Here is a 25,970-nt window from a genome sequence, read left to right as displayed (position 1 = left end):
ATTTATTTCTCTATAACATATATATACATATATGTATAAAATCATACAAAAGCTACCCTTGTTTTCAGTTCTTACTCTAGTATTTCCATGGAAATATTTGTCTTCTAAAAAATGAGTAGCATATAAGCATAATCAGTTTTAACCTAGAATGTTAAAAGTATATCCAAATAAATTTCTTAAACAATAAAATAATAGCTCATCAACATGGAACAATCCCTTTTGTCCTCCATTGCAATTATAAGGTAAGTGCATGCTCTGAGAATAGTTTTAGCTAAGCTACTTCATCTTAGGATGGCATATAAATTATAATATAGTTGTTTAATCAACTGTACTCTCTTACACCCTGAAGGATGTTTCGGTGTTCATTTTCATAGTCTTCATTCATTGCTTGGGGAAATTTTCTTGTATAAATCTATCATGTAACAATTTTCAGTGTGTGGGCACTTCAGTCTTACATAAACCATTCTTTGAAGTCGTGAGTTTTTTCAGAATATGGATTAATTGAACTTCTTTTAGATGAGGGGCATAAGAGCCTTTGTCATTTAGATTAAAACCATTAAATAAAATGCATTTCTAAAGTGCAAATGATTTCATCTGTGATGTTATTTGTGTTTAAAAATATGCATCTCTTGTGCTATTATTATAAGTCAAAATTGGTGAAATGGAAATGTTTCTAAAGCAGAAGAAAGAATATGAGATAAATGGCTACATTTTCAAATTTATCACTCAGAAGGTGACATTTTCTCATCTACATTGAATTTCATACATAAAAGTACTCATTAAGCTACTCCATCTTTCGCAAAAGAAGAAAAGTATCTGTGTCATTAGTATGTTCCCATAATTATAAATATCGTCACCTTTTAAATGTCTAAGCCCAATAGCATCCAGTTTGCAAACAATAGCACAATGCCCTTCAAAGTGAATATTATCATTTTCTTTGCCCTCCTCTCCATGTCATTTACAGAATATAACCTCGAGCCTTGTGAAGACCCTGGAATTCCTCAATATGGTAACCGAATTGGGTTCAACTTTGGGGTTGGTGACACTCTGACCTTCTCCTGCTCATCAGGTTATCGACTAGAAGGGACGTCAGAGATCATCTGTCTTGGTGGTGGCCGACGAGTGTGGAGTGCACCTCTGCCAAGGTGTGTGGGTACGTGGTCAGCTGCTTTCATTTGCTTGTATGTGTAGTCACGGTCCATGGAGTTGCATGGTTATACACCCCTTGTTCTTTTATAATCTGTTGAATTTCTTCATTTATTTCATGTTAGTTATTTCAATTTTCTTTTTCCACTTGGCAATATGATGTACCTCAATTAACTTTTCAACTTCTCCATTTAAGCAACCATGCTTCTAAATTTCTTTTCAGATGATGGGAATAAGAAATATATATGTGTGTATATATATACATATATATATATGATAGATGATAGCTAGATAGATAATCATATTTTCAGAGCTTATAGAAAGTTATATTCTTATATTCTGTTAGTAGATGATTTCCCATGACTTATGATTGAAGTCTTAGGAATATTTCATAATTTAGGATTCACATTTATGAAAGATGACTATGAAAGAAAATGTATCAAATAAATGATGGGTAATTTAAAGGCTATCGAGGCATGTATTGACTCAAAATGTATAATCAATAAAAATGGATCTATTATGATAGATGAATTAAGGTGGTCATCCATTTTATGTTGTGAAATAAAGAATAGCAATAACTAAAGTGTTGCAAGTTTGGAGCCACCAACCCAGCCTTTGGAAAAGAGTGTTTTAGCTGATAAAAAGGAAAAAAAAATCTGTAGGAAAATGAAGGACTTTTGATTAGGACTTAAGTCATTTCCTATTCAAAGTAGGAAATAAGGAGGCAAAAATTTCTTCAGGTCATTAGCCATTCAGTGGTTGTCAGTACTTGTTTCTATGACAGAACAAGATACAAATGGTCATTTTATAATTATTTCATAAAGCTGTTAAAATTCTCAAAAGCATTTAATTTGAATTTACTTTAATTGTAAATGTAATTATAGGTCACAAATCTGTGTAAGTTTAATATGCTACAAAATCAGGCAAATTGTTAGAGATTTGATCTGTGGTTCAAGACCTTGTCTTTTCTATGGAGGCAAAATGCCCTGTAGATGAAAATGAGAATGAGCAGGATGCCCTCTGTGACTTACTCAATATATTATCCACTATATAAAATGTGGGTATATCCTGTGGATCCCCAAATCAAGTAAAAAAATATGATCTTTCAGGTTAATGTGGGTCTGAAGGCTTTTATAGTGATGAGATTGTTTTCACAGCCTCTGTGGGTTATATAATGGACAGGATGATATATAACAGATGAAATTTCTTTTTAAAATCCTAGGCTTTTATAGAAATAGCACAAGCAACCACAGAGGCTTGAAGTTGGGAGGTGATGAGCAATCACACTCTCAGAGCATCTTTTTCAGGAAGCTATATAGAACACAATTTTTCTGGGATTTTTGTTTTGTTTTGTTTGTATTTTTTCTTTCTTTGTACAGCCCACTTTCAAATTCCTCTCTTTCCCTGAATTACCCCCATTTGCATTTTTGCTTGATGTACATATTTTCAGAGCCCGGTTAATGAGAACCTTGCGAGTGGTTCAAGGGAGGCCTTTTGAGTGTTTGGGTTTAGATGGGGGCTGCTTGTTATTGCGTCAATTTGTTTTTCTAAACTTTACTTTTCTCATCTGTAAAATGGTTACATTAGTAGTACCTACTTCATTGTTATGAGTTAGTTATGAGGATTAAGCTAATTAGCCATGCCCTTCAGACCTAAAACAATCCCTGGATTATAGGAAGAATTCAGAATTTAGATGTTATTAAAACTCATAATGAGTACAATCTAGTATCTATCTAGCCTATAAATCTAGTTTATAAAAATAATTATAGTAGGGAATGAATTCTATTTTATAAAACACTAGCACTGATGAGTATCTACTAGGTTCTCTCATATATAGTTATCTTATTTAATCCTTACTCTAATCCTGTTGTTATTTTACCCCCCACAACCAGAAGAATCTGAGCCTTAGAGATTTTAAATAACTTGCCCAAGATAATGAAGGTTATGTGACATAACCATGATTTGTATGAGGTTTTGCATATTCTAAAACACAGCTTTTCCTCACTAGATGGTTTTTATCTCAGGTCTCAGGGAAGTTGAATCTTGAAGGATAATATTTTCTCTCAAAGTACCAAATACATACCAGGCTGTTACATGGATTAATAAATTGTTTGCATGTAGATTTTTAAGGTTTAGTTCTTAAATAAATTTTAATACATTTATGAAAATCTGACTGAAAAAAAAAAAAGCCTCTTGTGTTTTTTTTTTTTTTTTTTCTTTCCATCAAGTATTTCTTTCAGACTAGGTTTATTTGTGCCTAAATCTTTAATGAGAAGGATGAAATAAAATCACCCCATGGGCAAATTTAGAAAGCAAATTATTGCCATGGGAATAGTTTCCCCATTTTCAAATAAGCTGTGCTTGCTTTCAAGTTTATTGAAATTTACAATTAAGGCTCTTGACTTTAATAAATTCTACTGTAGGTATACATTTAAGTGACCAGATTCAGAGAAATATCCTTTCAAATATAATGACTCTTAACTTCTCCAGTTTCCTTTAAACTTTTCTTCACTACTCTGCCTATGCTTTAAAACAAATGTGTTCCTTTTGTATTTCTGGTTCCATGTATGCATATGTATATATTTCTTATTTTGCTATCTTTTCAAAGTTCCCAATTTTTAGTCATATAAAATGCAAATTATTTGTAAGCATTCATATGAACAGACCCAATTTTAGCAATACTAGTTTATTTGGACAGTTTTAATTTCTTTTTAGATTTTTTTGTACTTTCCACATTATGAATCTCTCATGACAATTCTCTAGTCCATACTTGCTTAAAAACCATCATTTAGCCCTTAGCACTACCAACTTTGTAGAAAGCTTATGTTACACACAGTGGCCAAGTTATCAGTAGATTGTATTCCAAAAGTTTGCTTCTGTTTCAGTTTTTTGGAATCTAGATGGTCTTTCCCTGGCACAAGGTTGCAAACGATGGATACATTCCCAGAACAAACCATAGATGAGGTTTTAAATTTTATGTCAAGTGTAAAGCTAATACTAACATTTACCAAAATAACTTTTGTACACATAGGTTTTTACATAGGTTATATAAGAATGTGTCTGACTCTTGGGACAATAAGGCAACTGATATCAAAACTAATTATAGAAACTTTTTGTTTATATATGTTTAATTTTGACTCTCTTTAGTATATAAATCAGTTGGTGTCTTTCAGTTTTTGTTGGTAGAATTTGGTGAAAATTATCTTAATTCTGGATGTCAGACAAGAAATAAATAACATATTCACTGAAACAATTTTTCTGAGTAACTTCTGCATTTATGTTTGAAGGTAATATTTTAACAAACTATTAAAATACTATAACAGCAGAATATAGTCTTCACAATCTAAAAAGGATTGTATCATGTAGAGTCTTATTCCAAAAATCCATCAACGCTGTGAAAATAGATTTAGCATAACTGTTTTATCAGTGAAGTGACACTGTCTATAAAAAACACAAACTTAGGAGCAGAGCCATGACTGTCACAATGTTCTGAGTCCCAGGCTTGTGCTCCATTCAGCATAGCACACTGCTGTCTTTGACTGGAGGTTTCAATAATGTTGGGAGGAAATCTGGTCTTCATTATAATTGATACATGGCTTCAGAGAACTCCTTATGTTGTCCTCTCTTTTAATCAGAGGAAACTTCTTTGACCACTACCCATTTATCAGTGATTACTTAAGTGCAGGGAAATTTGTAGAGCAAGAGAAGAATCTTGATAGAAACTTAGAGCATAGGGACGCCTGGGTGGTTCAGTTGGTTGAGCAGCTGCCTTCGGCTCGGGTCATGATCCCAGGGTCCTGGGATCGAGTCCCACATCGGGCTCCTTGCTCGGCAGAGAGCCTGCTTCTCCCTCTGCCTCTGCCTGCCTCTCTGTCTGCCTGTGCTCACTCGCTCTGTCTCCCTCTGTCTCTGACAAATAAATAAAATCTTAAAAAAAAAAAAAGAAACTCAGAGCATAAATCTCAGAAGCAGGGATTTTTCTCCCCAAGAGGTGGCCTCCATTGGAGGCACATAGGTAATGCTTACACTCCAGCCTTTCTTAAGCCGACCTTTGCGAAGTTGTTCAGATCTCTTTCCCACCAAGTTTTTTTCCAAAGTAAAATATTGATAATCATATTTATGGTGCAAGGTAACTTATAGCTCTAAGCAATGAACGACATGTAAATCAACTTAATGCACTGCTTAACACAAGACACTTGCCCAACAAACTTCGGTCTCTTTCTCATACATGCAGTTCTCTCCATGAACATATATGCAGTTATCTTAAGGACTATGACAGCTAAGAGTTGTGAGGAACTCTCCAGCAGGAGAGTAAAGGGAAGAGAAGGAGATGAGAAAGTGTAATGTGTTATCAGTAGCTAAGTATTTATACATATAATCTTATTTCCTACTTAATGATCAAGATGAAAGTTTTCTCTTAAAAACAAACATGTACCTATAACTATGTTTTACATTTTGGAAGAGATTAAACATAATCAGCAGATAAAATGATATTTCAGTGAAGATATTCTATATTTAAGTGATTATCCTTGAGAGCTGTGTTTCTATGGAAATGGATAATCTGGTCATCTTTTTAAATGGCCAAAAGCAAAACAAAACAAAACAAAACAAATATATATCTATATCTATCTATTTATACACACACACACACACACACACATATATATATATATATATATAAATTGATTACCTTGAAAATAAGAAACACTGCTCTGTTTTTGGCCAAGAAGTGAGTACCTGATTTTCTTTACTGAAGTTTATATTACAAAAAACATTGGTATTCCCATTGTAATCTTTCTAAATCAAGAAAAAACTTGCATATCTGTATTCATCCTCCAAATATACCAGAAATCATGCCAGGTCATGTTGCAAATAAACAAGGAGCTAATGAAAGAACATACTGTTTTGGAAAGTAGATTAGCAAGTTCAGTGTTAGTAATGACTTGTCTTTAGGCAGGAGTCCACACATTTTAGGAAGCCCACACATTTTGAAGTCGATTTAAAAACATTAATTCATTCATCCTCGTAGTCCCCCATTTAACACATCTATTTCTGTTTCTAATTTTACATGTCATTGATTTTTTTTATCTAACCTTGGACAAGTAACAACATCTATCTTTAATCATAAGTCAAATGAGAAAAATGATAACTCTATATTATACTTCTACACATTTTTCTCACTTTTATGACTTTTTAGATGATATATGCTGATTGTTATTTAGTTTAAAGATTAATGTTAACAATAAGGGAAAGAGGGGGCAGCATATACAGGACCTCTGTACTATCACTGTAACAATTCTGTAAATCTAGAACAATCTTAACATTAAAAATATAAAAAATCAAAAAATAAAAGAGTAAAATGCATTTGAAGAGGTAATTTATCTTTGAGCAAATTCTGTGCATTTCATGTCAGTCTCCACGCTTCTATGCTAAAATTATATATATCAAAGATCACTGATTTACCAAGTTAGTCAGGATTATAGATATATAATCATGTAGAAAGCAAATTAGTTGAGACCTGCGTTGCTCTCAGATGCTACAATTAATTTTCTGTACTTCTCTATTCTAGAAAGAATGGTGCCAATATGTGTTATACTCAACCCAAATATTTCTTATAAAGATAACAGAAAATATTAGATAGAAAAGTGCTTTAATAAATTATATACACAAATATATATTTATATTTTTCTTGTATAATTATGACTGGGGGCATTGATTTGATTTGACAGTGTAAAAATCCATAATACTAACATATACCTGCTCACGCTTTCTAGTTTGTTTTTGTTGGTTTTTGAGTTTTTTGCTTGTGACCTTATAAAGTAAGCCAAGATGGTATTATTGCTATTAAACAGCTAAGAAAATGCTGCTTGGAAAGATTATAAGTAATGAGTGGAAGGTTATGCCAGAAACAAAGTCTTGAATTTTTAGACCAGTGCTGTGATATTATAGGTGGAATTTCTTTCTTTATTATTTTATTTACTGATGCACTAGTTTAGACTACGACCCCCCCCCCTTTTTTTTTAAATAGAACAGACTGGGGGTGAGCAAACTTTCTTCTATAAAGTCCAGGCAGTAAGTATTTTGGGATTTATAGCTTGTGGTCCCAACTACTAAACTGCCATTGTGTCCTAAAAGCAATAGATATGAGTGAACAGGTGTGTCTGTGTTCCATTAGAACTTTATTTACAAAAGAAGGCAACAAGCTCAATGTGGCCCTAGGGCCATAGTTTGCTAACCTTTGCAACAGACTAATCAAGCCTAGTCACCTTACATAACCCCTTTGCATTTGGGAATTTACTAGTCATTCACCTCAAAGGAAAGAAAAAAAATCTTTACCTATTCTATGGTTTTTTAAATATTGGGCTCTGTTTATTAAAGTAGCACATAACTTACTTATTTCTCAGAGAAAAAATTTCTCATGTTTTTACAGAGAGTATCAGGATGGTGTGTGTGTGTGAACACTGATGTAATTTCTGGATAACATAAGACCATCTCCAAAACCTTCCCGATACCCAGATCTCTTCTGTGTACCAAGTCTGCATTCCCAGCTGTACACTGGACCTCTCCATATGGATGTCCTCCCACAGGCACATCGACTTCACATGCCAAACAGAACTCATTATCTCCTCAGCCAAATCAGCTCTTCCTTCTGCACTCTTTATTTCAGTTATGGCATCATTCTCAGCCAACCATCCAAGCTAGAAATTGTGTCATCTTTCACCACCCCCTCTCTTTCTCTCTATCCATTTTGAAATAGTCACAAAGACCTACCACCTAAAGCTATTGCTCAGGTTTACCACCATTTCTGTTTTCACTACCTTTATGTTTGCCCTGTTCTCATTGGTCCTCATACAGATTAGCATAATAGCATAATGATAATAATGTGTGCTAAGCATTGTGCTGAACTATATATATTTTCTCCTTTCGTATATTCCTTTTAAAAATCATTTGGGTTTTATTTTCCCATTTTATAAAGTAGCTAGATTAATTGCCTAACTTGCTAAAGACCTTAAAATCAGCTCTTTCTGATTCCAGTGCTCATGTCTTCACAATTACATGTGTAATTACACTGTATTATCTTCTTTTTTCTAGTTGAATTTTCTGTTTCCAAATTTCATCTAATGTTCTTCAGTAACAATTCTAGTTATAGTTGTTTTTTACTGATAACATATTATCACAACTTCAGCAGCTTAAAACAGCACACTTGCTTTCTTATAGCTTCTGTGGATGGGGAGTCTTGGCACAGCTGAATTGCTCCTCTTCTTAAGGTCTCAAAAGCTGCATTCATGGTGTTGACTGAGTTCTCACCCGAGCTTCAGGACCTTTTTTCAAATGCACAAGGTTACTGGATGTAAACATTTCATTGCAGATATCGAACTGAAAGTTTTAGTTCTTTGCTCAGTTTCTATAGGCTATCTGTAGTTCCTTGCCATGTCAACAAGGACAGTTCCTCCAGTGAGTCCTAGCAAGATTGTTTTACATAATGAAATATAGCCACAGGAGTAATGAGAAGCAAGTTCCCACTTAACTCAAGGGAAGGAATTGCACTAAAGCACAAGCAATGCCAAAAGATGGGTATCAAGGGAGGCTTACTGTAAAGTCTGTTGACACCAGTTATCCTTAGAAACACCAGACCATGTCTGTTCCCTGCTTAAATCACTAACTAGTTTCCTATCACCTATCGGATGAAATTGAAATGCCTTAAGTCCTTTCTTAGGTTGGCCTTAGTGTCTCCTATAGTCATCCCCTGTATGCATTCTAGAATACAGAAACACAATGCTACATGTCATTACCAAAGATGCCAAGCACCTTCTACACTTTAAGATGTTACGAACCTGTTAAGGTTCTAACACATTCAAATCACCAATTTTTCACTTGTGTTGGCACAAGGAAATAATTTATTTCTAAGAAGGTGAGTACAAAGGTATAGTGAAAAAACACTGAAAGTGTTCTGTAGTAGCTGGCAAGGCTTTGCATTTTAATCTGTTGAACTTCCATTCCTATCATCCTACCATAAATCAAGACATCATTATCTATCATCACTTACCTGAATCATCGTAACATCCCAAGTAGACTCTAGTCTCTATTCTTCTCCCCCTTCCCCAAGCCAAACAATAGATTCAGAATGAACTTCCTATGATACAAAATTGATGATGTCACTCTCTTACTTAAAATTCTTCCATTGTTCTCCATTCCCCTTGAAATAGATTCTGAATATTACCCTCTTCCCCCTACCCTCATTGGCCTAACCAGTTTATTCTTCAGATACACTTTATCTCTCCATCCTGATATGAAACCTTCCTGACCTTCAAAGTATGTGTTACATGCCCTCACTACAGGTTTCAGGAGCTTTTCTTACATTTCCCCTTTCTAGGTTTCATAATGTTGTATTGAATTAGTTTTTTAATCTACAGAGTGTTTACCATATAGAAAGCTTTCAGTAAATTTGTTGAGTTGATAAAGAAATGAATATATGATAGCCAAAGCTCCCCCATTTTTTTTTTTTTTTTACATTTTCAACTTTAATTTATATGAAAAAGTACTACTTCAGAGGTACTGTATTTGGCCTAACACAAATAACAGACTATAACTCCTATTTCGGCCTGGGCCATCACACTAGTTTTTAGTCTATAAATCATTTGCTATGCAGGTATTAACACATAACCCCTCAAGTTTAATGAGTAAATCAACCATTCAACCAACAATGAGGGTGCTTGAAAAGACTACTAAGGGGAGTCTTATAAGTATGATAGAAACAAACTAAAAATTCAAAAAATGGAAAATGGGAGGAAATGTTGAATCCTGTATGTGTATATGAAATAAATCATTCCTCAACATGTGGTGAAATTCAGAGTTCAAGAAAGGAAGGAGCTGACAGGTTTGTTTGTTTGTTTGTTTTTTTCAGCAAAATGAAAAGGCAGGAAAAAAATGTACCTAATAGAAACTAAGCATCTACAAGAATGAAAAGAACCAATGCACATGTCTTATTTAACAGAACTGCATAGAGGACTGTGAACTTAAAACTTTTCTAATTCTTTTGGAATTTGTAAACATAGTTTTACAGAGAGTCTTTTGTAATCCAATTGGCCTGTTAGTAGACAGGTGTCTGACCTTACTTGATTATATTGTAGTTGGCAATACTGCATACTGTTTTATTTGATGACTCTGAGCCCCTTGAAGATGGAGGCTGTCTTAGTTATCTTTGGCCTTTCTGTGTGTCTACCATAAACTCAGGCATATCACAGGTGCTCATTCATTCTTTATAAGACAGTATAAAGTTAATTCACTATGTGATGATCATGAACCTATTAATCAGAATAGACTGTGATCTACCCATAATGGTGATTCACTCAAGACTTTGAAATGAACTTCTGTATTATTAGAGTCTCAAATTTCTTTGGACATTTTTTAAAAATTATTGTTATGAGGACTTAAAATTGCAGACTCTTAAAAACACTTTATTCCTCTTATATGTCCTCATGCTCTGGCTATAAATCTTGTTGCAAGCCAAAATCTGTCTGCTAATTAGAAATTGAGAGGATAAGTTCGTTTGGTATTAAATAGAGGATTTCTTTAGAGAAATAGAGACAGACTTCTTTAAAGAGAGTTCAGTTGTAAAGAGAAGCCAATGTGAAGTATTTACTGGAATCTGTGTCTCAAGGTCCTGTCCTTAAGACAATTGCAAAAGGGAGGGTCTCCTTCCAGAAAGAATTACAAAAGTACCAGAGGAACTTGCTTTCTTTGCAACCTCTAAGTGACCGCTCCCTGGTTTCATTGAGAATATGCCCAAGTTTAGAAATACCTCAAGCACATGCTTCTTTCATCTTTATCTAATAAACCTAACCTAGGCACTTTGGGAAACATTCTTTAAAAAGGAGATGGTTAGAGCTCTGAGCAGCATTTTAAAGAAAACTAAATGTTAAAATTTCATACTAAAATGTATGAAATTCATCCACTTTGTCATTAGACAAACTAATTTTGGTTTTTACCTTACTATATTTTTACTTAATTAGAAGGTGAGTGGTCTCTAGTACATATCAGTGCCAGATAAGAAATATTTTACCCGAGATAATAATAAAAGCTAATATTTGCTCTGTGTTTACCATATGCCTGGCATGGTCTTCTGAGGTTTAAATAAAGACACTGAGGCACAGGGAGGTTAAGTAATTTTCCCTAGGAGAATATACGAACAATATTTTTATTTGAAGCAGGTTACATTGGAAGTGATTTTTTTTTGCTATGTGTAAATATGAGCCATAAAGAATAAAAGCATTAAATAAGCCAGTGTGATAATATTCTGTACATATCTCTAAACTGGTTCTTGCTTACAACAGTGACATCTGTGGTTCTCAGGAAATACTATCATTTGGCAGTGTAGATAACTGGAGGAGATAATTAAATGTTATTGCTACTTGTAACTGAATTAGATTTTGATGCCATGTCTCAGGAGAGGGTAAGATTTAATTGAAGTTGCAATAGACTGACAGTACCTAAAAGCCTTTTGAAACTGGGAGGAAAGGTCATTGTCACATTAGGCAAATAGATTTTAAAATTACTTCTAATTCTATGTTTTGATAAAGTCTACATGTCTATTTATTTTGCCTATCTGGTGTATAGATTTTTTCCCCCCATTTCAGCCTCATAATGAAAATGATAGCAAGAAATATGCATGCCATTAGTACAGAGGTTGAGTCCTAATAAATGGTTTTATTATTTGTCATCTGGTAATGCATTTAGCTAAGATATATTCAGATGTACCTAGGGCTTTGAAAACAGACAAAAGAACACTGGAACAGACTAGAACTATCAATTAGGAACAGTGCATTTTACTAGGCAGCCAATCAGCCTGAAGTTCAGTGGCACTAATTGGGACAGGTTTAGGGTGAGTCCAGGAGAGTAGGACTGTGGTTATTCTGCAGAGTAAATGCTTTCACCCCCTAATCAAAGGTATGCAATTAAATGAATTTCATTGTTTTCACCATTACTTCTGTTTTTTAGCTGTTTTCAGATAAAGCTTTCCAATCTCCAATCCAGCTCCTTCACAGGACAAAGCAGCTGAAGTCATTTTCCTTTGTTTATTATACCAAGACAGTTGCCATGGAAATAATGTAATGTTACAGAATAGGCATCATAAGTTAAATCCAGTATCAAGAAGGGACACATAAGTCAGGTTTGAGAGAGTGTACTTATTTAAATAAACAGTAGCTTGGCAATCATTTAAAAATGTCAAGGTAAATTACTGAGAAAACAGAGAAAAATGAACTTAGAGCTTTAGGAAGGTTTTGGCAGAATTTAAATATTGCCCTTCAAGCAGGTGTTATAGAGAAAAGGAGTTGGGGGATTATTAACCCTCCTACAACTAAGTTTCTGGCTATAAGCCATTTTTTTTTAATGTCTCTGCATTGTATACTCAAGTACTTTTGGTAGCTCCCTTGGAATTCCAGTTCAATTACTGGTATGCTCAATGCATAGGTAACATTTTTCTCTTCATGTGTTTTAATCAGTCTACAAAGACTGGGTTTCAAAGGTGATGGATAGTTTTTATTTCATGCATTTTACTATACCTTTCTGAATTTGCACTCAGTGTTTTATTATGCTTGGCTACAGAGTTCTGCGGGTATAAAATATTAACCTTTTCCAATCTTGTAAAATCGGAATCGCAACTGAATCTGAGCATGACTTTCTAAAAGAAATCCTGGGTTTTGTTTGTTCTGGGAAACTTTAGATTTGTTTAAAGATATTGTTCTCTTTTTCTGATAATGTAAGATAATTTCCCATGTGTTCGTTCATGGTATTTGAAACCACTTGATGTCACTTGCCTGGGTGAAACAGCATACAAGGGATTCACCACCATATCCTTGCCCCCATCTGTAAAAGGAAAACCAAGTTATATCTTTTAAATTTGGCAACTTAATAGAAAAACTTTGGATGATGGTCTAGGCTGTGTATGCCACCTTATCCCACATTTCTTTATTCATCCAATATGTATTTTTTCTGATATCACTCCATGATAGTTTAAAAGGTACCCTGCCTTCTTCCTACTATGTAAGGACCAGTAAAGCCTTTCTGGTAAGTTTTGTAAAACTGAAAAACCTTCCACTCTCCTGCCAAGAGCCTATCCTTTCCTACCCACCTCCAGCACCACTCTGCCCACGAAACAAAATGACTACAATAATCCACCCTGATCACTAATGATGCTCTATATTACCCTAGGTGTGTGGGTGAAATCAAAAGGTTGAGATCCACGGATGAAGAGAATAATATAGTGAGGTTCCTTTGCTCTGGGAATTTTCTTGTGACCTTGGAAAAACATTAACATGCCATTACCAGTTTTTTCCCTCAGGTACAATTTTGAGGATATCATCACTGACTCTATGATGTTTTGGTATTTTTTTTTCTTTTTTTTCTGATCCCTCTCCCTGTAACAGCTTCATTTTGATTATATTCCATTTATTGATCTCACAATGCCTTTCTCATAAAGGTAACAACAAAAAAATGTACAAAGAAATAACTAAAGAGAATCAAATAGGAATAAAGACAACATGCAAATTGCTGAGGCTTAATGAACATCAAGGGATCCACGAGTTGTTGGTTAGTCCAAACCAAATACCCTAGAAATGGAAATCATATCTTTAAAGAATTTTCAGCCTTTTAGTAGTGTGCCAAAAGCTATAACTGGAGAGAGAAGAGAAATGATGCTGTTGAGTGCTTATGATGTACATGGCAACATGCCTGGTACTATGATGTTTTTCTCTCATTTACTTCTTACAATAATCATATTAGGAAGATATTAATATTTCCACTTCCCATATTGAGAATGCAATGCTCAGAGAGGCAAAGTGGTTCACATTAGGTGTCACAGCTAGTCAACTCAGATTCATCTATCTTCCAAATCTCAAGTCCAAATTCTTTCCTTCATACTTTGTTTATTTGAATTTTTCCAGAATCGCAATAATGATGCAGAATCATATTGCCATTCTGTGAATGTCACTTGTTTTTATTTTCTTCAAGGAGAAAAAGAGTATGGTTTTGGGACTAAAAAAAAAATCATGGGATTTCCCAAGGAAGTTTTCCTTGAATTTGGTTTATTTAATTTTCACGATAAGTATTTCTATGATATTTAACTCATTCCCAAATTTTGAAGAGACATGGTATCCAATTTACAAGCTTTGTCCATAGAAATGTTAATAAAAACAAGAATCCAATTTCAGTAAATACTGTGATATGGTCTAGCTAGAGTTAGAATTATTATTTTCTTTGTACATAATAACATAACATTGAAAACTTCCAAAATCCCTAATGTCTATTGCACAAAACTTTTTTCTTCTTTAGCAATGTTTCTGCGACTCCCCAAAATAAGTGTTGTTTGTATTAATGCATCAGGGTTCTTCTGTCATTAAGCTATCTGATACCTTATCTTTGGGCATCTCTAAAACTCAGCCCTTTGGAATTTACTTTCCACTCATTCTTTCACTCATTCATCCATATATTCATAAATTTACCAAACTTAGTTTGAGTGACAATAATGGTTGGCATGGTGTGCTAGGTAATGATAACATAAGAAAAATAATATTAGCGATTATTTTATTAGAACACATCGAGGGGATGGGGCTCCTGGGTGGCTCAGTCAGTTCAGCATCAGACTCTCAATTTTGGCTCAGGTTGTTATCTCAGGGTCAGGAGATTTAGCCCCACATTGGACTCCATGCTGGGCATGGAGCCTGCTTAAGATTCTCTCCCTCTCCCTCTGCCACACCCCACCCCACCCCACCCTCTTTAAAAAAAAAAAAAAAGAGCCCATTGATAGATTTGGTATATTATCTATTCTATCACCCAACAAAAATTAATCCAACAAGTATTTAGTGAGCACTGACTGAGTTGAGTTTGGCAAAGGTAAAAATACATAACATATGCTCTCTCGTTAAGGATCTCCTACTCTATTTGTAAGGGGAAATAAACACTTAAGACTAATTATACACCATGAGATGAAAATGGTAAATAAAACCCATGATATAGCAGACATGAATAACTTCTTAGTTTTTCCTGGAAGGATAGACAACAGCTTCTCAAAAATATTATATTTGTGAAAATGAGCTAGATTTTACCAAGTAGAAAAGGTGGAGATGACTCCCTAGTCAAAGGATGTAACATAAGCCAAACAAGTAAAATTAATTTGTCTACAAATCTGTTTTGGGTCTGAATGGCTTTTTTGTACCTCTTTCCTGAGTTCCAGTTCAATTAAAACTGTAATCAATATGTAGCTAACACCTTCTTCTTTCTGCTTTTTAATCAGTTCATGAAGGCCACATTTCCTACTATGGTAGATAGTTCTTATTTCACACATTTTTCTGTGTTTTCAGGAACCTGAATTGATATTTATTAGAATTGATACATTAATAAGTAACAACTCTGTAACATTCCATAGGGTACAGCGTCTGGACTTGGGAAAAAAAAAATACCCTAAGATCAAATCATGAAAATCATGGCTTCACAGCCTAGTGGTTGTGGTAAGTTGGGCAAGATGTTTAGCCCCACTGACCCCCATCTGTGGCAAGTTGGACAAGGTATTTAACCTTTCTGTCTCATATGTAAAAGAGAGAGGCAATTTAAAAAAAAATTAGATTTACTGAGTTCTTACTATGGCTAGACATGGTGCCAAGTGATTTATATGTATTAACTCATTCAATCTTCTCAATAAGTATCATGTAGAAAAATACATTAATTTCACTTTCATTTACAGGTAAAACCAATGAAATATAGAGTAGTTATTTCACTTAGGTAGCTATGTGCCCAAGGTAACACAATGCTTATTGCCTGACTTCTACATAGTTAAAAAGAGGCCCTATGAATTTAGTATAAATGAGCTTACATTCATTCTTTTGCATACAGACTGAACTAGAAGGCCTGTCTTCAAGAAATCTGAAGCTGAAAACAGCATTCCTCGTTGCTTGTGCAACAGACCGGGGCTGGACAAAATGAGAAGCAGACAGAGTTTGAGAACTTATATGCTATATTAAGGTGCAATTGAGACCCATTAAGATGTTTTAAGCAAAGGAAAAACAGAGTCAAATTTACATGTTACAAGATCTTTCAGATATTTACATGTATGGATGACAGCTCTGGGTTTCCTTAGCTTGAGTTTGCTCTACTGAAATTAAGGAAATCCATTAGGAAAGTGTTTTAATACCCTTTACATGAGTTTATGGAGAAAAACAATAAAATTGGAGAGGAAGGGGCAGCTGTAAGAACCAAAGATTATTTGTGTTAAAGATCTCCAGAATGTTTGATGATAAACTCCTCCTTAATTTGTTCAAGTTACATGCAACAGCAGTTACTGCCTAGTAAGATCCCAATTCCTGGAATCAGTTTAGTATAACATCTCCAATTCAGAGGCAGATTCTTGGCTTCCCAGTCAGAATTCACAGAACTCCTCTTTTATATGCTCATCCACTGCTTTTATATCATAGCCAGACTGCAGGCTATTCCAAAAGACAGCCTCCTCTTTAGTAGACCACAGAGAGAGAATAAGGACCCACTACTCCTGTGGCATGGTCTCCAGGCTCCAGCTAGGAGAAGATTCCAGCTGAATTCACAATCTTGAAATCATGAGAGAGGTCCAGGCTGAGAACAATTTACGGGTTTTCTGTATATAGATGCTACTGAAACCCATGAGTTTGGATGGGATAAGCAAAGGAGTAATAGACTCCCTCATAGACCAAGAAGAAGCCAAACCTGGGTCTCACCAATGTTTAGAAATATGGGAGATTAAAAACTAGCAAAGGATATTGAGAAAGACAACTCTGTAACATAGAATAATAAGTAGAGACTGGTGTCCTAGAGGTTACGTAAAGAAAGAATTTCAAGGAGAAAGGAGTAAACCTGCCCCAAATGTTGTCCAAGGGTTAAGTAAGATGAGGGGTCCAAATATTCGTAACTATGTAGAAGTTATTGGTGAACATGACAAATGCATTTTCAATGAAGTCCACGGGTGAAAGTTTGAGGAAATGGGAAGGGAATTGCTGAGTGAATCTGGACAACTTTTCTGAGAAGTTTCACTGAGAAGATCTATATAGTGAAGTGGTAGCTAGAGGGAAGGGTTAGATCAAAAATTTTTCTCCTCAAAATTTTTATGATAAAAATTTTCAAAAATCCAAAGATGAAAGTGTAAGATGTTCATATAGATACCGCTGAAATTTAACAATTGTTGAATTTTGCCATATTTGTCCTTATATTATTTTTTCTATAACATTTGAAAGTATATTGCAGGTGTCAGATTATTTCTCCTCAGAATATTTTCATAGGCATTTCTAAAAATATGGTCATTGTCCTACATATTTTTTTAATTGTATTTATTTATTTGGCAGAGAGAGAGAGAGAGTACAAACAGAGGGAGCAGCAGGCAGAGGGAGAGGGAGAAGCAGGTCCTGCTAAGCAGGAAGCTGGATGCAGGATTTGATCCCAGGACCCCGGGATCATGACCTGAGCCAAAGGCAGACACTTAACCAACCGAGCCACCCAGGTGCCCTGCCCTGCATAACTGTAATTCCATTACTATAACTGGAATCATTTAACATCAAGCCCACCTTCAAATTTCCCTGTTTTTCTCCAAATCTTTTGTAATTATTTCTCTTCCATAATTAAAATCCAAATTAAGCTTCATGCTTATTTTCTATAAAATCCAGCTGTCTCAGTATTATGGATGATGTTTGATCCCATGATTGAAGGTTTGTTTGTTTGGGTTTGTTTTGTATAAGAGATAAATACGTGTTTATAAACTAATGAAAATGATCTAATAAGGAGAAGAAATTGATGGCAAATTAGCAGAGTGCTGTTCTTGCCTAAGCAAGAATAATGTTTCAGTACTGGGGCTGTAAACATACAAACCTTAGGAACACAAATGATCACCCCAAGTGAAAGAGTTTAGGAGAAAAGCAGGGAATGTGGGCACAGAGGCAAGTAGGTGGGGCCAGTGTGGTTCCATGTTGGCAGACACTTGTAAAAAGTCCTCTTGTTCTCCATGAAGTAAGACACAAGATTATTAGCTGGGAGGAGGACACTACATCCTTAAGAAGAGAGATGAAGCTATAAAATAGTCATAAAAGAGTGGGAGACCGAATGAATTAGAAAATATTGAAAGTTGGGGCACCTGGATGGCTCAGTCAGTTAAGCATCCAGCTCTTGATTTTGGCTCAGGTCATGATCTCAGGTTCATGAGATTGAGCCCCACTCCAAGCTCCACCCTGAGCTTGGAACCTGCTTAATATTCTCTCCCACTCCATCTGCCCCTTCCTCTCCTATCCCACCCCCATCTAGATGAGATTACAGGCATGCATTCTCTCTCTCTTAAAAAAAAAAAGAAGAAAGAAAGAAAGAAAGAAAGAAAGAAAGAAAGAAAGAAAGAAAAGAAAGAAAAGAAAAGAAAAGAGAGAGAGTAAGAGAGAGAAGAAAATATTGAAAGCACCAACAGATAGGACAGAAGTTGTGTTTTGAATGACAGTAAACCGGGAGCTTAAAACGTGTCCAGGAATGAAGGGAGTACTGAATAGTTCCCACAGGAGACCACATTCTGATACTGTGTGATTTGAAGCCTAGAATGCGGGAAGGAGTAAGCAATGATGGGAATTAAGCAATCCTACTGCACCTCCAGGCACTGGAGTACAGGAGGGAAAATGGCCGCTCCCTCAGAAGACTGCAGAGAAAGGCAACGAAATGAATATCGGCTGTTGAGCCCTTAATAACACACCAAGCATTGATCTAAGATTTCACATATATGTCATCCTCACAGCAATCCTGTGTAGGCACCAAAGTAATCCTCACTTTGTAGATTCAGAAGCTGAGGCACGAGGAGGTTAAACAAAATGTCCTGCAGCCGATAACGAATCAGAAATCCTAACTCCCAATCTGATTCCAGGGCCCAGGCATCACTTTGATTCAGCTGCCTTTTTATATAAAGATGATCTGAGCCAAACAGAGATACAAATAATAGAATTATTTGAAATGCACTGAGCCCCAGAAGAGCTGGTTGCAAGCATTATTAATATATACGTAAGAATATATTTTGTGATAGATGCAGGATTGATTACAGAGTGGTTCGGTATTAGCACCGCTCTCCAGGATAAAACCTACAGCCAGGAGTAACTTTAGTTAATGCCTTTTCATCCATCTTTCTTTATGATCCTTGTTCTGTTGCCAGTCCAGATCATGTATGTCTATACTCCATAATGGTCCAGATGGGATTTGTTGCTTTTGGAAGTAGATCTAGGCTTTGTGGTAAAGTTCAAAAACTTTGGGAGACCTTTTTAAGAAGAATAATGCAGTTGTTAATGTAAAATTAAGCACAGAGCTTTGGAAGGGTCCTGAAATTAAATCTCCTTTAATAACGTTGGCTTGGGATGATTCCTGATGTTATTCTGATTACAGAAAAGTTGCAGTTTTTCCTTTTTCAAAGATACAACACCAATGGTTAAAATATAAGCCCTCTGTTTTGACTTGGTTTTGCTAACCGTATTTCTACTTTTTGTTCTATTTCTATTTCTGTTCCTAATTGCTACTTCTCAATTTGAGTTAACTCGGGAGCTATAAGAAATGGAAGTCCCCTGGGTGATTCCTTTATAATGTGAAAGCTGTCTGCTCTCAACAGCCATTCTTTCATAGTCTGAATCTTACTGTAGGTCACGATTTTAGGCCAGAAGAAGTATCTTTATATTGTTTGTTTGTTTTTAACCTAGGGGACCCTTCTATCTTCCTCCAGGGCACTTTCCTCAATAGTCTTAACTTTCTTTTTCTTTTTTTTTAAAGATTTTATTTATTTGACAGACAGAGATCATAAGTAGGCAGAGAGGCAGGCAGAGAGAGAGAGAGGGAAGCAGGCTCCCCACCGAGCAGAGAGCCCGATGCGGGGCTCGATCCCAAGACCCTGAGACCATGACCTGAGCCAAAGGCAGAGGCTTAACTACTGAGCCACCCAGGCGCCCTAGTCTTAACTTTCTCTTGTTAAGAGGTCTGTCTTCCTTTTCTTATCACCCTTAATCTGTACATTGGCTACTTTCCTTCCCTATTTTCATGGTCACTACTATTTAATCACTTCATGATCCTGCTTATAAGTAATTGGCATTGTATGAAGACTTGGAACTTTCAAGTCTGAGAATTTGGATTTAAGTCTTGACTTACTAAGTACCAGCTAATGTCTTGAACAAGTCACTTAATAGTCTAGCCTAACTAACTTGTAATTGAAATGGGGATAAAGTGATTGTGAGAGAGTATTATATGAGAAAGTGTGTTTTTAAAAAAAGTGTGTATGTGTGTGTGACTATGAAAATTTTCCTGTAATTAATTTCTCACAGATCTGTTGCTCCATTAAACTGCTTGGTAGGTGTGGGTAAGCCAAAGTTATAGCCAGAGTCTTTAAAAACAAAGCTGAACTATATGTTTCTACAAAACCCTTTTCCTTAAAAGGCAAGACAGTGATTACATTTTTAGTGACTCTGCCAGAAGTATTTTACAGGTAATCTGGCTGAACCCTAAGTTTAGAGTTCTTTGTCAGAAGTCACTCCAGATTCACAAGTAAGTACACAAGATGAACCCATTGCTCCAAGGTCGCTGAGCTCTGTTGGGTTTCAGCAGCTGCAGTAGTAAGGAATGCCCCAATTCTGTACCCCTCTCCGGTCTCTAGTTCCCTGGTCCTAGAGGGATGAGCTCTAGGGTTGAGCTGTTCAGAATTCCCCTCCTGATGTGGAACCTCACCTAGGACCACTGGAGTTCATCAGGCATTTTTTTTTTTTTAAGATTTTAATTATTTATTTGACAGAGATCACAAGTAGGCAGGGAGGCAGACAGAGAGAGAGGGAAGCAGGCTCCCCGTGGAGCAGAGAACCCGTTGTGGGGCTTGATCCCAGGACCTGAGCCAAAGGAGGAAGCTTTAACCCACTGAACTACCCAGGTGCTTCTCATCAGGCATTTTTATATATGTCAGCCTCAGAGGCAGAGTTGGAATAGAGAGCTGATGATTATCAGGTTTCATGAACTTTTCTCCCAGGAATTTCTTCTGTAGTTAAATAAACGCATGTGTATAAAGAGGAGCACAAAGGAATGGGTCTGCTCATTCCCAGTTGCAACGCAGATGTGTATTGAAGGAAAGGAAAAGTGAAGGTTCTCCCTACATCTGCACCCTCTGAGTTAAAGACCCAGCAGTGGCCTGGTAGAGACATATATTTAAGTTTTCTTAGTGAACCCCTGTTCCACATATCAGTTATTTATTCTGAAGATTGGAGTAGAAAGGAATCCCTGGTTTATGTTGGGATAGATGATAAAAATCACAATCATTGAAATCCACCAGCCAATGTAATGGTCCCAGGATTTGACTCATAGAAAGCTAGAGAAAGGATAGATTACCCACATGTTCCCTGGCCATGGAATTTGTTTAACATAATGTGACATTTTTAGTTTTCAACCTTCAAGGATCAATGTGGAGTGTGTCCTTTTAAATGACAACAACAAAAAAGAGAGGCTCTTTATTCAGTGAGATAATTACAGATTTGAAACTGCTGTGTGCTTTACTAATGAGCCTGAATATTTTTAGCTATTGCAAGTTGTTTTCTTCCCAGCATATTTACACATAATCTAACCCAAAATTGAAAAGACTTTACTTGTGCTTCAAACACTAGTTCACGTACCTCCTAAGTCCTTTAATAATGGCCTAGGCCAGAAGTATGCATGTTTAGAGAAGTGGTCATTTTTTTTTTTTTAATGTGAAAAAGTTAAATTATCTGACTTCTATTCTAACATGGGTGTTAGTGTTTTGCCAAAGTAAGAAAAAAAATTCTAAATCAATATAATTTCCTCTTTGTGCTGGAACATGGAAGATCAAGATTTATATGTTATTGTTAATCTACTCCTCACCCAATTCTACCTAATCTATATTATTTTGTTGTCAAATTTTACACATGTATTACTATCTTGTTTTTTTTTTAAAGGTATACAAGCCTGAAAAAAAAGTTCTGTGCCGTAGGTGCCCTGAACACCTCGCACATTCTCGTGTGGGTCATGTGGGTGAGGTCGTCTGCAGTTTGACCTGACTCTTGGCACAATGTCCTGGGGTTATTTCAGGAATCGGGGGAGATAAGTAGGCCCATGAGGAGTTGTCACTCATCCTTTTCTCATTCATCTCCCCACTTTCACAATATGCCAGGACTTTTTGCTGTTCCCTTCTTAAAGTACATTTGCAAGCTCCTGTAGAAACCTTTAAAAGTTTAAAAGTTTAAAACCTTTAAAAGCCTTTAAAACTGCCTGGTTCTAATTTGGAGTTGACTTATCAAAGGCAGAGTGACCTAAAACCCATGCCATCTGTCATCTGGCCTCTTTAGTTTGATGTCATACTTTGGGACAAGTCATACAAGAAGATGGCATTATGCTAATCCTATATTTCCTGTCTGTGTAAGTCATGAGCTGAATCCATTTTGGCTTGCTGTCTCCTTAATAGCCCGATCCATGGAAGAGTGACAAGCCAACCAATTAGCTACGGAAGTGACCCTGTGCCTTTATTAGCTATTGCACTGCTGCTAGGGACTGCCTGACCACTTGTCAAAGCCATAACTCATGAAAGCAATGCTCTGAATTCAAGCATCTATTACATATCTATAGGTTATCTATCTTATAGGGTAGGACCACTGTGCCGTAGGAATATATGTAGCAGGCGTTTTCAAACTGTGTATGTTGCTGTCATATATTTCCATATCTTCACAATGGAACAACACTAAAAAAATACCAACATCATACATGAGGATAAGTTGACACAATAGAAGATACCATTTGTTGAGTGTTTACAATGTACATGACTTTGTTCCAAATTCATTGTATGTTAATCCTCACAACCACCATAATTTGGTACTACAATTATCCTTATTTTATATGTGAAGACACATGAGATTAAGTAACTTCCTTGAGGTCAAGTAGCCCAAGTGAGAACCCAGGTATTCTGACTTTAGACTCACCTTTAATTACTGTATTATATTGTGACTCTGGTTAATCTGAAGTTCCCAAATATTACCACTTCAGTGAAGATCAAAGAAGCTTCATGGTCCCTCTTCATGGATATATCTGCTTCTCAAATTAAATAAACAAGGAATGGGATTTTCTTTCCTTAATTCCAGGGATAATCAATTGCTAGTGCCCTCCAGCAAAAACAAGACTGGTACTTAGCTCACATATATATTATTTTTTCTAAAGATAAAATTTATATAGGAGAAAGGCACTGGTTTTCATTGCTACTTGGTTATATATTGTTTATAGTAGCTCTAGTATCCATAGGGACAACAGATATATGTCCACAACACTGTCCCCAGAATACCAGAACTCTTTCTCATATAGCTTATAATATATAGTTTGTAATTTTGTCTTTCTTTAGGAGCCACATTTTTGACAGCCTATTACAGATTTTATAATTAGTAGTTACATTATTGGCTAAATTTTATGACATATACATATTTCTACATCTTGTCCAGAGTGGTTGTAAAATCTTTCATTTGAATCTTTTTCCTTCAGGTTAAGGTAGTTTTCTGCATGCTTCTAGGTTCCAATTACTATGCTATCTTAGCTATCTGGAAAGATCAACAAACTCTCAATTAAAATTTGCAGGTTCAGTAATTTCATGACTATTTCTATGGGCATTTAAAAAGACATTTAAGGAAATGTGTTTAGGTTTTATTGGTAGGTTAACTCTTGAGAACATAAGCCTATATTTGTCCAACTTTTCTGAAACACTCTACTGTCATGGTTCAAAGCTACTAAATTAATCTCATCTATTATGGCTTCTGACAGTTCAAGTTCATGTGTTTTATGATAGCATTTGGTATGCTACATTTTGCATGATCAAAAAAATGTTTTACTTTCAAATATCAGCTCAAAATTTGTTCAGGAAATATAGTTTAAAAAATTAATTTGTTATAGTTTATTGTAAAACATGCAGAATTATTTTTATAATTAGTCAAATTATATCACTTAAGAGAACATTAACATTTTAAAACATATTGTTATCCAAGTTATCAGTAAATAATATATTTGTAGTGTATTTTAGAGAAAAGCATGCTGTTGAGGTCTGAACATGAATGCTATGCTCTAAAAGAGTTAAATGGGCCTCTTCAAATCATAACCTTTCAATCTCAAATGATAAAAATGATAAAAATCGAATAAATATTTATTTAGTTTAAAATCAGTTTGTTGATTTTTGGTTTTTCTAAAGAAATTTAAGATTAAGTAATTTTCTACATAAATTATAAAGTCTGGTGGTGGGTATTATGGAGGGCACATATTGCATGGAGCATTGGGTGTGGTGCATAAACAGTGAATTTTGGAACACTGAAAAGAAATAAAATAAAATGGAAAAAAATTAAAAAGTTTAATTGTCAAAAACTATTGCATCATATATCTAAATTTAGTGCTTCCATTCTATGCTTAGCAATTTCAGGGAGGTTATATATATGATATAAAAGACGACTAGCAGATTGATTAAATATACTATGAGGCTCTTTTCAGCTTTTGTTCAATATCTAAATTCCAGTTAATCGTTTTCACACAGTCTAATTTACAGTGCATTCTGGGCCTGTCAGTGAGTGTTACATGTTTGTCTTTAGTAATTCTGTTTGCAAAGTGCACCATAAGGAATATTTAGAAAAAGCCGGTATCGCAATTAGAGAAAGGCAACATTACTACTAAAGTACTATGAGGATGATGACTACTACTACTGTTACTCATACTACGACTTGTCATTTATTGTTTACTTTGTGCCCAGCCTGGTTCTAGATAATTTAAGTTTATAATTTCCAATTCTCTCTACTATTAAGGGAGATTTCATTTAATTGACTGATTAAAAAAAAGAAAACAAAACTGATGCACAAGGTTGACAAAAGTCACTTGACTTCCAGATGACAAAGCTAAAAGTTGACTCGGACTCCAAAACCTTCTCTCTTTATGTACAGTGTTGTCACATGAAGAAGCAACTTAGTTGGCCAAGTGTGTCGAGGCTTCAAAGGGTGGCGTGATCCTGGCGAAGTCCCCTAATTCAGAACCAGATTGCAGGGTGTGAAGTCAACTTTGTGATGCCTGCTAGGTGGATTCACACATGCCAGACAAAACTGGTTAAGCAAACGTGTTGATTTATTAGAAGAGGGATACGTTTTATTCTAATGATCACAAAATTTGTAGTCATTATCCAGGCTTCCTGACATCAGTTTACCAGGGATACCAATTCAGTTGTCAGAAGGTTGCTTACTTATCGAAAGTCAGAGCAAAAAGATATAAACTGTCCAAAAGGATATTTCCTCCAGGCCATGATCGGGCTTCCAATGGCCCCGTCTCCCATCTCCTCCTCCCAAAAGACATACATACACACAGTCACAAATAACTTTCTGAAAAGCTGACTTCTGTTACAAAGGTCCTCTGTATCTGTTCTATGGACAGCCCAATCCTCTCCCCCCCCCTCTAGAATTTCTTTTCTACACTTATAGATAACCATTTTCTTCTAAAATATTTTGTTTTGATCAAAGAGCTGTCAAAGTTAGAAATTAAAAATTATTTCAGTTTAAATTCCATTCCTTGGAATGGAATGTGCCTCTAAGGTACCTGTCATCAGGATTGGAATTTAAATATTTCAAAATCTCTTAACCGATTCATTACACAAATGGTACCTTTTGCACATTGCTGTTAATTCATTTTCATATGCTAAGTTTTTAAAATACTCCACTGTTATTCTCATGATTCAGCGTAAAAATTAGTTATTGAGTTAATTCATTTCCCAAATTTATCTGTTGGAGATTGGAACAATTATAAGC

At 35.4% G+C, this 25,970-nt stretch overlaps 1 protein-coding gene across 1 annotated transcript in view; it reads left to right on the top strand.

The window, feature by feature from the left end:
• CSMD3 (CUB and Sushi multiple domains 3) overlaps window positions 1–25,970 on the top strand; it is a 1,237,422-nt gene that overhangs the window by 848,848 nt on the left and 362,604 nt on the right. Inside the window, exon 22 of the mRNA XM_004743466.3 lies at window positions 965–1,153. Within this exon, the coding sequence (XP_004743523.2) occupies window positions 965–1,153 (189 nt within the window). The remainder of the gene's footprint in view (window positions 1–964; window positions 1,154–25,970) is intronic.

The sequence above is a fragment of the Mustela putorius genome, unplaced genomic scaffold (assembly GCF_011764305.1).
Source record: "Mustela putorius furo isolate JIRA1106 unplaced genomic scaffold, ASM1176430v1.1 tig00000228_pilon_pilon_pilon, whole genome shotgun sequence".
Taxonomy (NCBI): domain Eukaryota; kingdom Metazoa; phylum Chordata; class Mammalia; order Carnivora; family Mustelidae; genus Mustela; species Mustela putorius.
Note: the sequence above shows the minus strand (reverse complement) of the source record. Positions and strands in the feature narration are given on the sequence as shown.